This window comes from Rattus norvegicus, chromosome 11 (genome assembly GCF_021556685.1).
Source record: "Rattus norvegicus strain SHRSP/BbbUtx chromosome 11, alternate assembly SHRSP_T2T, whole genome shotgun sequence".
In the NCBI taxonomy this organism is placed as follows: Eukaryota; Metazoa; Chordata; class Mammalia; order Rodentia; family Muridae; genus Rattus; species Rattus norvegicus.
Genome location: NC_141544.1, coordinates 48,890,118 through 48,905,546, shown reverse-complemented (window position 1 = coordinate 48,905,546; position 15,429 = coordinate 48,890,118). Strand labels below are relative to the sequence as shown.

At 42.2% G+C, this 15,429-nt stretch overlaps 1 protein-coding gene across 7 annotated transcripts in view; it reads left to right on the top strand.

The window, feature by feature from the left end:
* Positions 1-14,730, top strand: part of Brwd1 (bromodomain and WD repeat domain containing 1) — a 92,080-nt gene extending 77,350 nt beyond the window's left edge. For 4 of the 7 annotated variants that reach the window (XM_087576423.1, XM_087576422.1, XM_087576421.1 and 1 more), the window contains 4 exons: positions 2,050-2,217; positions 2,476-3,321; positions 3,838-4,764; positions 12,716-14,730. In XM_087576423.1, coding sequence (XP_087432549.1) covers positions 2,050-2,217; positions 2,476-3,321; positions 3,838-4,764; positions 12,716-13,092 — 2,318 coding nt within the window. In that variant the 3' untranslated portion in view covers positions 13,093-14,730. 7 annotated transcript variants of the gene reach the window in all.
* Positions 14,731-15,429: the final 699 nt, after the last annotated feature.

Below are 15,429 nucleotides of genomic sequence, written 5' to 3'. Positions count from 1 at the left end.
TATGGAGTACACATACTACATTTAGTGCTGTGTGCTGTTGAGAGACAGATGCACAGGTTGGGACTAACGTGGCCTGAGGAAAGGTCATGCTGATGCACTTTACATTACAGGATGCTGTGGATGCAGTTGTAGGACAGAGTCCCCAAGTATGCAGTAATAGGGGCTGGGAGGCCTTCTGTCTGTTTGAGGATTTATTTTGCTGTGCTATACAGACAAGTCTGGTTGGGGCATGTTCTCAGTTCAGGCTCTCTGCTTTGGTAACTCTAGCTTATGTCTAGCTAGCGCTCTTCATTCCTTGTTTGCTTGTTACACAGATATATCAGTGTTCAAGTAAAACTTTTTTGTTTTTTCTCATTTGTGCCTGAGATGGCATATGAATATTAATTTCATGGTGTAAAACAACCCAACTTGTAAAAATTCTCAATGTTTAAGCATTCAAATACTTTGAATGTTAAGTTTCTTAAAACATCCAAAGTCTCTTTCAAAGTTCAGAGTCTAAAATATGTAAAGTCGCTGAACTGTGGGTTCCTGTAAAGTCAAAAGTCAGTTACATGCCTTCACGCTCAGGCCAAAGCAGAACTAAAACTCCCAGTGTAAACGGTTTAGTGCTTTATGTCTGGGACCCCAGAGAACACCAAAGACGCCTCTGCAGTACAGAGCCTGTCTTCCTAGGCTCTGACTAGGTCCCCACTGCACAGCCACTGCTGCTTTTGGTGGTTTTCCATACATGGCACTGTCGCTTAAACTATAGTTGGGCTACACTTTCACCAGTGGCCTCTCTTGAGCTCCCTCGTCCTCCTGCCTCTGCCTCTGCCAGGAAGAAAAGGTGTTTGGTGTGGAGTACTCAGGTCATCCTCCATCACTGATGGGGCTAGTTTAGGAGCCGATGGAGGAGCCCTGCTTACTGGCTGGCCCTTCCTGACAATGCCAGCCTGCTTTCTCAAGACCTTCCCCCCACTCCCCATCAGTCATCAATTAAGAAAATTCCCCAGTCTTGTCCACGGGGCAGTTTGGTGGGAGGGAGAATTTTCTCAATTGAGAAATTTCCCAAATGTGTATCAAGTTGATAGAAAACCAGTCTGATGCTCATTACACCCAGTATGGCAATGAAAACAGTTACTCCTTGTTTAAAGTGTTCCATTCTCTCACTGTTTGCCACCCCTTCTTCCCCCAATGCCATTTATGTGCCACAGCTATATTGTCAGGAAATTGCTGTAGATCTGAAACTGCCTCCTGAGACAAGGGCCCTGATTGTACCTTCCAGCATGGAACCCTCTCTTGATGTTGCAGAAAGTAAAATAATTAGTGGGGCTAATTAGGTTTGAAATGGAGGTTTACTCATGAATGAGTGTTTTCTGAATCTAGCTCAGAATGTGGTCATTTTTTAAATACACAAGCATGACTTAATTTGGAATACTGATTGTGTACTTTTTTGTTTTTGTTTTTTTTTTTGTTTTTGTTTTTGTTTTCTCGGAGCTGGGGACCGAACCCAGGGCCTTGTGCTTGCTAAATCCCCAACCCCTGATTGTGTACTTTTTAATCCAAAGGTTTTTGTTTGTTTGTTTGCTTTTTTTTTTTTTTTTTTTTTTTTTTTTGGTTAAAGTCAGCTTTTCTTCATAGCATTATGGGCCTGGAGAGATGACTCCGAGGTTAAGAGCACTGACTGTTCTTCCAGGGGTCCTGAGTTCAAATCCCCATCTATAATGAAGTCTGGTGCTCTCTTCTGGCCTGCAGGCATACATGTAGACAGAACATTGTGTACATAGTAAATAAATAAATCTGATGCCTGGTGCCCACAGAGACCAGAAAAGGTCATTTTATCCCCTGGAACTGGAGTTACAGGCAGTTATGGGCAGCTGCCATGAGGGTAGTGGGTACTGAACCTGGGTCTTTCTTCTGTAAGAATAGCAAGTGCTCTCTTACTGAGCCATCTCTTGAACACCAAGTATATAAATTAAATTATCAAATATTTGGGTTATAAGACAATGTTTACTTATGTGGGTACAGACAGGAGTCCACATATCTCTTTCTTTTTATTTTTTTTTTTAGGAAGTGAAATGGAAGATTTCTTAGCTACCTCTTCATCTTCTTCATCTTCAAATAGTTCAGATGAAAGCAAAGAGAGCTCTGGAGCTCAAGAGTGCTCCTTGCGCAGTGGCGTGTTGAGAAGCAGCAATCTCAGGGTGACCAGAACAAGAGCTGCTCGGAGAAAAGCTGGTCAGTGAGAGCGAGTGGTCTGGGTTTCACTCGGCATTGTTGATTGGCATAATTGAATTCATCTAGATAGGGTAGTGTCTCTTAAGCTCAACAAGTGGTGATCCCTACAGAAGCATTTGAAGACTTTGTAGGCCTGGTGTCACTTTAGGAAGTTGAGGCAGGACAGATAGTAGGAAAGAGGCCAGCGTGACCTGTATGTGTAGCATAGCATGACTGCAGTAAGAAAAACTTCTTTAATCATATTACTTTTATTTCCAGGTTCTGTTTCTTTAGAAAATGGATGTGGCAGGAAAGCCACTCGGAAGAGAGTCTATTTAAGTGATTCTGATAACCATTCAGTGGAAACAGATGAAAATCTGAAAAGTAAGGCTGGAAGCAGCCGGAAGGTTCTGCGGAAATGTGCTGCTGTTGCCGCCAGCAAGATAAAGCTGATGAGTGACGCAGAAGACTCGAGCTCGGAGAGCCCCTGCTCCGGACGGAAGCTGCCTCATCGAAACGCATCAGCAGTGGCCAGGAAAAAGTTGCTACACAACTCCGATGATCAGAGTCTTAAGTCAGAGACTGAAGAAGTGAGAGACCGGAACCAAGCACTGTTGATGTCCAGTCCCCATGCTGTCCAGAACTGCATCAGTGACTCTGAGTCAGACAGTGACTTGCAAGCAGCCCGGAAGACCTGGCATGCTAATGGCTGCACATCCCACCCTGCAGCAGCATGCAAAGCCAAATCTCGTCCAATAGAGTCTTCTGAGGAGGACTCCAGATGTCATGAATCGGATCATGGACCCAGCAGCACTGTTGACCCTTTAACATCCGGGCAGAAACTTGGGGCAGATAGCATCTCTGAGGAAGCCGACTCTGAACCAGGAAGCAGTGCGTTAGGCAAGAATACACATTTGTCTAAGAAAGCCAAGATCTTGAGTGATTCAGAAGATTGTGAAGAAAAGTATGGAGAGAGGAGAGGTCCCGAAGTGGAAGGAAGCCCAGTTTCTGAAGCCTTGAGGGAAGCCGTTATTGTCCCCCAGTGTCTCTCACATCATGGACCTGAGACTGATGTAGATTCCGATGGCAGTGCAGTGAGAGAGAAATCACACAGCAATGTGAATGGTAATTTCAGACCCTTCCCTGGTCACTAATTTACCTCTTTCTCCTCTTCCCCCGGATAAAACCGTAGACTTCCCTCCTGTAGACTTCATTTGACCAACTGTTCTTTCTTGTTGAACATTATCCTTGTTTGCCTTTTCTGTTCTCACGCTTAGTGCCTAATCACTGTCAGTCATTGAATAGTCAGTCTTAACCTTAACTGTTCCATTAAAGATTCTACTTTGAATATTGGTAATGGACATTGTATAGCAATGAACACTTAGGCGCACCATGGTAGTGGTGGAACAATTTTCTTGAGCCTACCTGTTCACATTGTCTTTGGCGAGGATTGTGAGAGTCATTAGTGGGGGAATCACTACTAAGGAACAGCTTATTTCTTGCCAGCTAATAATATAACCTCACTGTGTTGGTAAGAAATCTGCATTCAAAGTGTCTTAAATGTTAAACATTTAATTATTACTTCAGAAATTCTTATGAAATTCTTATATCAAATATTAAAAGAATACTCTTAATTTTTAGATTCTGTATCACGAGAGAATGGACAAAGAAAGAAAGTTTCCCGAAAAAGGTTCTGTTCCAGTGACTCAGAAAGTAATCTACAGGTAATCCAGAAGTCACCCATAGACCAAACCAGTCCCTCCAGGATTACTCGAAGTGCTGGTATGGTTACTGATAAAACGAAGCTCACAAGTGATGCAGAAGATGTCAGCTTAGAAAGTGTGTGCACTCGAAGCAAAAGGAGAAGGAAAAAGCCTGTTCGATTTGCTTGTACCACAGCAAAGTCTATCCCGAGCAGTGAGGGGAAACACGCACGTTGTGAAGTGCCAGAAGAACAGTCTGCCTGCAGGAGCTCGCTGGCTGAGCCTGAACAGCAGGGGAGTGCAGAGAATGCCAGTCAGGCTGCAAATGCAGACTTGGATTTTGAAGGGAGTTCCAGTTTTGAACAAACAAAAAGCATTCAGAAGAGGCAAATGGACAGTGTCTGCATAAGGGCACCTTCTAAAACCCAAAACTCCTCTGCTGGGCCTTCTCAGGAAGATCCCAAAAGCCACACCCAGGATAGTGATATTAGCTTGTCTTCTGAGTCAGTTTTGGCCCAGAAAGCTATTGGAGAGAATAACTTTGAAGAAGAACTGAACTATGGGTTAAGAAGGTGGAATGGCAGAAGGCTCAGGACATATGGGAAAGCCCCACTCAGTAGGACAGCACCAGTTACTCCCAGTCTACAGGCCGCAGCAGAGGTCAGGGTGAAGAGGAGGAGAGTGCATCCTGAGGTAGATGGTGAGGACATACCTGGACAAATGGGGAGTTCAGGATGTGGACCTGACACCAGTCCCAAGTCATCAGACTTGGGATCAGTAACTGAATCTGATGTTGACTGTACTGATAACACAAAAGCCCAAAGGAGGAAGAAAAGGAAAGGGAAAACAAGAGTGCTTAGCCAAGGTAAACCACCCTCCACATCTAACCCACCCAAACCTGCAAGACATCAAAGACAGAGTAAATGTCCTAGGTTAAATGTGGATGACAATGACTGGGAGGATTTGGACTATGCAAAAGCTAAAAGAGTTGTTCGGCGCTCAAAAATAAAAACGAGAAATCAGGGTAGGAGAACGGTGAGATACCATGATGGGGAAGACGATAGAAGCATAGAGAGCGCATTAGAGCTCACTGACCGCACCTTACGACCTTGAGAGCCAGTGTGCTCAGTAGACTGACTGGAATGTACTGTGAAAGCTGGCTTACAATTCAGGGAATATATTTATATTTTTCTATGAAAAGTTGTGAATGTGACTAAATCATGACTGTTACTTTTATTTGCACTTGCTGGTTTTTGAAGCAGCATTCAGCACAGGTGCCAAAATATGCTTCATTCTGGGGGCAGATCTACTTTGACAGTATTGACTACACACAGCAAGAGTTGGGAGACACGTTAAACACTAGACAGCTGGGTTATCCAAACCAGTGAACATTACTTTTGTGGTAGCAGTGTCACACAGTTATTTCTGAATTTATCCCGAGGTGGTAGTTTCTAAACCCCTGCCATGTAGTAGGAGAAAAATCCACATGACCTATGTTTACAGAATCTTGATGAATATTATGTGCATACTGACGTTATAATCATGGCAAGTGTGACCATGATTAAGTAGGCAAGGCACCTACCACTTTTTTTTTTTTCTTTTTTTTTTTTTTTAAAGCGAATCCTTTCCCTGGAGACTTGAGTAGATAAAGTATACATTATACATTATATCTGGTCATTTTTATTGACATGGCTTCTACTCCCCCTCTCCCCCCAAGTTCTTGTCTTTTTTTCTTTTAAGGCAAACCTGATGACTTTCATGTTTATAAACTTGAATTTATAAAGTGCTTATAAATTATTTTACACGTTTGGAGTGCATATTTTAAAGGTCTAAGGTGAGAACATAGTTATAATATTTTCTTTTAGATTATTTACTAACAAATTGTTGGTTTTTGTCCAAGATCTACTTTTCATTAGGATTCACCAAATTCTTGCTCTTCCATAATCTTACTCTGAAGTAGAGAAGTCTGTGTGCCTTAGATTTAGGGGAAGTGTTCTTTAATAAGAGTGCGTAGGGCTAACGATACTTCAGTTCTATGTAGATTTCCCTTTGTCAAAACTATAGAGTTGAGAGTGCAATTGCAAATCCTATCTGTAGGGAAACAGCTTGAGTGTCCTCTCCATCCCTGAGCCTTGCTGCCCACTGCACCCTGAGCATCCTGAGCTTGGGACACTCGGTGAATCTTAGTTTAGTGACCTCTAATGGAAGAAACAAAGCGAGTCTGAAGTCCTTTGGAAGTGAAGTGTCTCCTCCTCCCCGATACCACAGAACACTTACTTTTTAGCCCTGGTCTTGTCTTTAATGGACTGATTATCTTTGGTCTACTGGTGTGTTGTTCTTCCCGGTGGGCTTCTCCTTGCAAAGCTTCCCATGAGTGAAAGGGATGCTGCAGTATGCACATTTTGAAGTGCTCTCTGACTTAGTTGTGTTTGGTTCATATACAAGCCACTCTTTTCTCCTGTTTCTTGAGGTGACAGATAGGAAAGCATGTGCTGCTCTCTAGTGTCCTCTTTGTTGTCATGTCTCATGGATTTCATTGGGTATGGTAGGCAGTATTCTTTATTCTCATGCAAGAGGTAAGATGGTTTTGGGCATTCCCAGCTGTGGCTGGTAGGTGCCTCTCTCTCATACAGAGACGAAGCTGCTTTCCATGGAGCTCTCACTAGACAGATGTAAGGGACAGACAGGGTCAGCTATCTGACTGTTGATGGAATGCATTTGATTTCCCTATGGCCCTCAGGATTTACCTCCATGGTTATCATTATCTGCAAAAAGGCACCCAGAGTCCACAGGTGTAGATGATGTGCACTCTTTCACCAAGCTTGGGTTTTATTCACAGAGATGTTCTCATTTGGGGACTAAGTGTTAACTGGTTATTGATTGTCTATTCAAACACTCCTTTCTGAACCTTTGGTCCAGTTGTGTAGAAGCATGTTTGATTTCGTCAGATTAGAGTCTGTCAGAGAGCACAAGTGGACCTGGTGACCTTGAGAGTGTTGACAGCGGCTTTCAGCTTGTGAAGTCAAGATGTGGGCCTGTGAGGAAGTTATGTGTGGGGTTTTGCTCCCCCCCTTTTTTTTTCTTTTTGGTTATGGTGCTATTTCTAACATTAACTTTGAATATGTGACACACTCCTGTACCATTAAGGATGATTAACAATAGTTATAATGTTTACATTGAGCACTAGGTGTTTGAAATGCGCAGGGATTTAATGCACAGATGTACTTTAATGTTAGGATCAGTCTTTTTGAGAAAGCTGTAAGGTGAATATGAACTGGTCCAGAAATAAGTGCTCTAGCTTCTGTTGCACTTGAAGTAGTTAGTGGTGTGTATGTAAAAGGAGCCTTTTCCTACTCTAGTTTTGTATGTCCAAAGTCCTGTGATTTTATTCATTCATAACTTTTAAAAGAAGTTTGAAGTATTCAGGTTTGTTTTTTTTTTTACTTCCGTTGAAAGATTACTATTACCAAGCATATTAAGAAAAAAAGATTTAAAAGGATTTCCCCCCTATATCTTATTTTAAAAGGTGTACTCACAATGTGTAGTAATTTATGAATAAAAAGAAAATGTATCTCGTTTCCAGGTAATTCCTAGGGTGGTCATTGTTGTTATTTTTAAAGTGGAAAACCTCTGATCAAATAATGTCTGAAGTTAGTGTGATCTTGGAAATTGTGACACAGGTCTCTTCTGTAATGGAGTTTGCACCTAGAGAAGTTGGTTTTGAATAAGACATGTTTTTAAAAAGCACTTCAAGACCTAGAACAACAATGTATCAGGTTTATAAATAGATCCATTCATCACTACCAGAGGGTTACATTGCAGAGAGGTCCATATGGTAGATACCGCCAGCTACACTGTCCACAGTCTGATGTCACTAAGCCTTTGTCCTCTTATATGGCTTTTAGGGGAAGGATGGGCTCACACCACAGTCCCAGTTTCTGTGGTGGTCTTTTTCTTAAGTCACTGTACTGTATGATACGAAAATTGACCTGGATTTTACTTTCGCGCCACTGCAATTTCAATGTGATTGTGTCACCTGGAAAAAGACATCTGAGGTTTGTAATGGAGTAGAATGCAGAACATTAAAGATGCACGAGGTGCTGTTTTCCTCTCCCTTCAGTGTCCTGATTCTGCCAGGAACAACCCACAGGCTCGAGGAGGGCTTGGCCTTGTCCTCCTTCAGTGATTGAAGTGACCAGCTCCATTCTTTGATCATTAAACCAGCATATTGCAGAGATCTGCTGAGGTTTATTTAGACCTTCAGCTTTGGCTGTGGAGAGCCGGGAGTAATAAAGCAGAAACTAGTCAGCACCATAGTCCACCCAGTGTTCCAGAATACACGGACCAAACCAAGTCCTCCAAAGCAGAGGGAAAACGAGGCAGTGTGGACTCTTAACTAGGCTAGTTGTGAGTCCCAAGTGCAGCTCATAATTGTCACTAAGAGGACTGAGTATAATGCTGGTTAATTTAACTTGGTTAGTTGTGGGTCCACATGCAGTCATTGTCACTAAGGGAGGACTGAAAGGGTCTAATGCTGGTTAACTAAACTAGGTTAGTTGTAAGTCCGCATGTAGTCATTGTCACTAAGGGAGGACTGAAAGGGTCTAATGCTGGTTAACTAAACTAGGTTAGTTGTGAGTCCACATGCAGTCATTGTCACTAAGGAGGACTGAAGAGTCTAATGCTGGGGCTGTGTTGTTCTTACATCTTAACATTTTTAAATTCTTACAAGTATTCTAAGGACACCTGGGAATTCTCAACATTAAAGGGATTTTAAAAAACACAACAGTCGGGGTTGGGGATTTAACTCAGCAGTAGAGTGCTTGCTTAGCAAGCACAAGGCCCTGGGTTCGGTCCCCAGCTCCGAAAAAAAAAAAAAAAACACAAAACACAACAGTCTCTTGTATAATCTGCAAAGCCTGTATCTAATACCACATTGATTAGAAAATTACCTCCTTACTTGGAGTCTTCTTGATCAAGGCTTCATTCATGACATTGTTGGTTGAGCCTCAGAGTCTGGCTGCTACAGACTCCCTGCCTCTCGTTGACTTGAGAGTGAGTGTGACAAGACTCTCTAGGCTCCACTGAAGCTTTTTATAGCTGGGCTTGCTGTGCTTCCTGAATGCATGCTAAAGACTAGGGGGTGTTTTGGTTTTTGTTTTTTTTTGTTTTTTGTTTTTTTTTTTTGTTTTTTCTTACTTGATTGGCTGGTTTTTTTTTTAATTAAGGCTTTTGACCTGTATTAGTATTTTAAATTTTCATTTTATGTGTTTCCCTGCATACATGTCTGTGCCATGTGTGTGCACTGCCCACAGAGGCCAGCAGAGTGGTAGGTATCAGATCCTCTGGGAGTGGGGTTATTACAGATGGTTGGGTGGGTGCTGGGAACCGAATCTAGGTTCTCTAGAAGAGCAACCAGTGCTCTTAACTGCTGAGCCATTTTTGAGACACAGTTGTCTTCAAGAGAGTATGTAGCCTTGGCTGGCTTGGAACTCAAAGAAATCCACTTGCCTTTGCCCCCTCACTTCCGGATTAAAGGCAGAGCTACCACAAGCAGTTTATTAAAGCCTTTGAATTCGCCCACTTTAACTTCCTAATTTTAACAGGGTCTGTTACAGACTGCATGGACTATGGCGGCTCACCTCCTTCCTTCAGTCTCACAGGGAGTTTAGACATTTGTCCATTTTCATCAGTGTTTTAAAGTTGAAAGGACCTTTACTTTATATATGTATTTTTAAATATTTACGTATAGAGTACACTCACTCTTTCTGTCTTCACACATACCAGAAGAAGGCATCAGATCTCTTTACAGATGGTTGTGAGACAGCACATGGTTGCTGGGAATTGAACTCATGACCTCTCTGGAAGAGCACCCAGTGGTCTTAACCACTAAGCCATCTCTTTAGTTTCTAGACATTTACAACTGTAGGGCACCCACTTGATTTACTGTCCACCAGCCACAGCCACCAGTAATAACAGTAACATGTACACAGGAATAGGAAAACTCCCATTTTGGGTTGCACATCTTTTGTCAGGTTTGATCTAAATACTTACGAGATGCCGACCCGTTTAACATTATCAAATGCTTCCACACTATTGACTTCTACTTTACACTTGGGGAGATGTCGGAGTACATTTGGAACATGAATAGTCCTTCGAAAGTGGGGAGTAACATTTTAAGCAAAACAGTCCTGCCCATATCAGTGTTTGTCCTTACCACAGTCTGTTCTAGAACACTGATCTTTGATTAACTGTTTTAAATGCAAACTTGAAACTGCTGAGGGAAACTGTTCAGGAGACAGCAATGTCTCAAGGTCTTCTGAGCTGGCCATGAATGTGACTAACCTTACATTAATCTGTTGTTGTAACGCACTGATGGACTGGCAGCTTAACAAGTTTTTGTTGTTCTTGTGTGTCTACGATGTGTGTGTGCTTGCTCATGCATGCCATGATGTGGAGGCCAGAGGATGGCTTGTGAGCGGGTTCACTATTCCACCTTTGCACGGCTTGCCCGGGTTGCTCCAGGCCTCTGCAGCAAGCCTTTACCCCTGAAGCCAGCCATCTTGCCAGCCCTGTCTGTTTCTCTCAGGACTACCCAGCAGTGCTCTCAGCAGCTTGGCTAGTGCTGAGTCCCCATGCAGCCTCCAGCCTCCCTCATGTTTTCTGTGGAATTCCCATTTGTTAACCTTTGAACTTGAGATTTTATCACCTGGAGTTCCTGTAGATGGAATCCTAGACTTTTCCTACTTAGGACAGAAGTTAATTGAAGTTCTTTTCCAGGGTACTTTAAATTTTTTCTTTTCTGCAGATTGTTAGCTTTTCCCCTTTGTCAATTGGAAACAGCATTAAAATGTCTCTTAAGTGTTTGTCTTTACCGGGTTGGTAAGCGGCCAGCACAGGTTCTTCCATCACATCTGAAATAACTACAGCAAACACATCATTTCTTGGGAAAGATTTTTAATTGTGATGGGGTTTTATCTACTACACATTACTTGGAGTGAACCAACTGTCTTAGTTTTCTTCATATGCAGTGTATGGGTGTTATTTGACTAATATTAGTAGAATTCCTTAAGAGAGGGTACATGCTTCCCTTAATTTTGCTATATTTTAAAAATGCACTTCTATAGCATACTTACTTATATCCTAGCATTTGCCCAAAATGGGTTTACTGTTCATTTTGCATTTGGTATTAATGGAGACACCAGTGTATAATTTTTCAACTTTTAAGAAAGTCCTCTGAAGGTAAAACCAGGAAGGCACTTTGTTCCTACAGAGCCCAGTGAAAGAGCATGCTTCTGGAGTCACGTCACACCAGCCTAGCAAAAACAATGGAAGTTACATAACCTTGACCTTTCGAGGGAATAGTCTCCTGTTTGGAAGAGGTTGTAGACGTCAGGTTGAGCTTTCAGGTAGCTGGGAACAGGCTGGGGCTCTGGGAGAGCAGCCATTGCTACCTTTTGCTTTCTGTTTCTCTGTAGCTCTGATTGTCCTAGAACTGACTATAGACCAGGTTGGCCTTAGAACTAAGAGATCTGCCTGCCTCCTTGCATGTGGGAGTGCTGGGATTAAAGGTGGTGTGCCACCACACCTGGTGCAAAAATATATTTATAGTCAGGTGATGCGGGCAAGCAGCCAGGCCAAGCTTGCTTAATACCTCACCAAAAGGCTGCCTTTTCCTGGGACTCTGGTATACCAAAGACAGACATTGCCAAGTCCTCCACATGCCTAAGTGACATTTTAGTGTTCTACAGTCTGTACTGATGCAGCCGTCACATTCACGTCTGACTTTCTAGGACTGTAAGACTAGTTTTAAGAAGTCCCCAGAGTTCAGCTGGTAGCAGACACATGAAGTGTTGCAGCATTTGAAATTTGAGACTTCTGCAGAAATACAAGATTTGAGCTCCCATGTCTGGCAGACAACTCTGACTTCCAACCATCCTTGAACACCGCCACGATCTATGAAAGGGGTCGATCTGCCTCTTCAGTGATATTTTGATAACCCCTTCAGCATATGTAGCTCATCAAAGGACTTACTTCCTTAAAGGACCCTTCCTTGAGCCTATAGTGCTTGTAGATTGCTAAGACAACCATTCCCACGTGGGCAGAAGGATTCTGCCACAAGTTTGAAGTTCAGGCTTCCCAGTTGTGTAGTGTTTTAAATATTGGAGAGAAGTTAAGATTAAGGCCTTACTAAACTTGGTCGAGTCAGTAGTTTTGTACCAACTCGGTAATTTAAGTACTTGAATAAAGGAAATGCCAGTCTTGGAGTCCATTGTCAGAAGTGTTCCTTTCCTAAGTTACTTCAGAGTGCTACGTAACATTTCAAAATAGGATTAGAAATGAAGCTCAGAAATAGGAACACAGGATTCTCTTCTCTCCTTTTCTCTCTTGGATTTTCTAGACAGGGTTTCTCTGTATAGCCCTGGCTGTCCTGAAACTCACTCTATAGAGCAGGTTGGCCTCAAACTCGGATCCGCCTTCCTCTGCCTCTCCAGTGCTGAGACTAAAAGGCATGCACCGCCGACGACACCACCATCACCAGGCTGTCACTCTCATTTAAATCTAAACATTTAGAAGTACTTGTAGGTGAGTAGCTTTATGAGGCTGAAGGTTTTCACCTCATTCTTGCTGGCCATTACCAGAAATGGCAATGGTTGGTCCACAGAGGGAAGCAAATGGAAGTTGTATGCCTGTCAAATCAGCTTTTAAGTCGTTCACATAATTAAGACTGGCTCAGGGCTGTTGTTGAGGAATGTATACAGTACAGTCTTGTGACAAGATTTCTGTATTTACTTGAATTTTCACTCATTTTTCAGAATCTGTTCGTAAAGACAGAGAACCCCATACAAAAACGAGGCCATGTATGTTTAATGAGAAGGAAGCAGTACAGATGCATAGTGACACCCTGAAACCAAAAACGGTGCCCGAGAAAATCCCCCGCAGATGTGCTGCCATTGCTGCAAATAAAATAAAGACGATGTGTAATCTAAAGGAAGTGGTCTCAGGACCAGAGAATGTCGGCATTAGGACGAACAGCAGAAAACTGCCCTATCGACAAGCCTCTGCTGCGGCTAAGAAAAAGTTACTGAGTGTTTATAAAGAGGATGATGCACTCATACATTCAGAGAATGAAAAGGAGGTATATCTTAGGCGGTTCAGATCCCAGAAAGAAAAAGCCCAGCAATCACCCTGAGGTAGAGAGGGTACCAGAAGTGTCAGAGCCTCCGATACCTGCAGCTGCAGTCCATTCCCAACCCTAAACCATCCCAGGACCTTCTGAACAATTTTGTGAAAGCCATTTCTCTGGGTCAAAGTGGGATGGACGATGGTTTCCAGTCAGCCCTACACAGTACAGCACAGGGTGTTGCAAGGAGGTAGGAGGCAAGGACTGTGTAGTCAGGTGAGAGGCCTAAGAACCCACTTAATGTAAAGCAAAGGCTTGAAGCAGCTTGGTCCTCTAGGAGATATAGAAGCGTACGGGATATATGGGGAAACGATGCTAATTTCAATGGTCTACCCTCACGGTCTGAAAACTAGGCCATTTCCAAAGGAGGGAGGCAGGGAGCCTATGACTGCTGAATTTTAACTGGATCCAATTCATGTAGTGCACATCCTTGGGGACTAAACACAGAAAGAACTGGGGAAGTCAATGCTGGGGTGTTACTGACTTCTGAAGAGGAGTGTGAGAAAGACTGTCATTAATGTCTTATTTATAGCATTGAATTCATACTGAATGATAGCCACCTGGTAATGAGTAATTCAGGGAATGTATCTTTCTAAGAAAGCTCTCAATGTGACTATTATTATGACACTTTTTATTTCTTCTTCTATGTAGCAGCAAAGATGTAGAGGCCAGACTTATAGTCAGAAAATAGAACAAGATACACTCATCTCTTTAGCAGTTAAATCCTGTTTCTCACCTTTTCTCTACTGCTCCTTAAAAGTCAGAAGTGTGAACACTGCAGGTTCATTCCAATCTCACCAACAAGCCAAGTGTCAGGAATCTGGCCTCCAGTGTGGCCTTTGCCACTGTCACAGAATCTGGTCACTGTGCTACAAATGTTCAGCCTACTGAGGGTGTGTGAACTTTAGTCTGTTGTTCATAGCTATTGGTTGACATTAAGGTCACCAGACGTGACCTGTGAATGTACTGTCAAGTCTTTTAATGTTGCTGGAGAAACTTATCTTTCCTCAACAGTTTGTCTTTCCCATTAAACATAGCTGTGACTTTAGGGGTAATCTGCATGTGTAAAATCAAAAAAACAAAAACCAAAACAAACAAACAAAAAAAAACCAAATGGAACCTTAGGGGTGTGTCTTTCTTCATTAACAGTAATGCATATTTCCCAGTGACATGTGTGGCCGAAGGGTCCAGATTACTTGAGAAACTTGTTTGTGTTTGGTTGCCTGCCTGCTTGAAACAAACAAGAACACAAGTCAGAATATTCCAACACAGTGTGTGTCTTTTTGTCACTCACTCTTCAGCATCTTGTTACAAGCACAGGAAGAACTGCTGCTCTCTTTTTTGGTGCATGGTTTGATTTTTTTTTATTATTATTTTTTTCTGTTGAGCGTTGATGAAAAATTTGATCCCAAATGTCATAGAATTACTTTTTGGGCAATTATATCCTCAAGAAATGCCATGAGATGAAAATATGTCAGTCTTATGAAGACATGTGAATTTTGGCAGTGTGAACTGAAGGTTTGAATTTACGGTTTGCCGCGGTAGGGCTACTTTCTGTCACCATCTGATCCTGTCCAGCCTTTTCTAATGGAATCCCTTTCTGGTTCAGCCTTTAACTGGAACATAATTTTTTTCTTACCCTCTAAAGTGTTTGGTCTCTTTATTGTAAAACCTCTCCTGGAAATGTGTACAGAATTTAAAGCTTGGCCAATGGACCACCACTTCCATATGGTTTAGAATCATGTTTCAGATTTCTGTTAATGCTCTTTTCATGTGTGACTGAGATCAATCAAGTATCTTTATCAGCAAAATATCAGCTTAGCCACACAAAGAGAAAGCCAGGTACATTTGTCCCTCAGCTCACGTATGTCCACTAACCCTGGAGTCTGAGTCTTAAGACACCATAGTTATAATCTTATGTGTGCTATAGCTACATGTAAAATGTCCTATTTGGTATTAATCTGCTTTTTATTAGTGTTTGAGGTTTATTTTTAAAAAGTATTTATGTTAAAATTGATATGCTCCCCCCAATAGACTTTATCGTTTTTCTACATCGTGAGAGATTTTAAACAACTTCCCAAGAGTTTTGATTTTAAAACGTCCCCGATCCCGAAATATTTACTTACTTTAGTTATATTTTACTAAACAGACCCTATTTAGGCAAGGCAGACCCTATTTCCTCGCAAGTAAATCTAGAATGTGTTTTTATTTCCCACTGAGGTCCCAGTTTCCTTTTTCCTCGTAGTCGTTTGCTCTTGTGAGAGCAGTATTCGGTAGAGTTTTTTTGTCTTCCAGCACACAAGCCAGAAAAACACATTCTTTCTGTCATTAAAATAGAAAACTGGG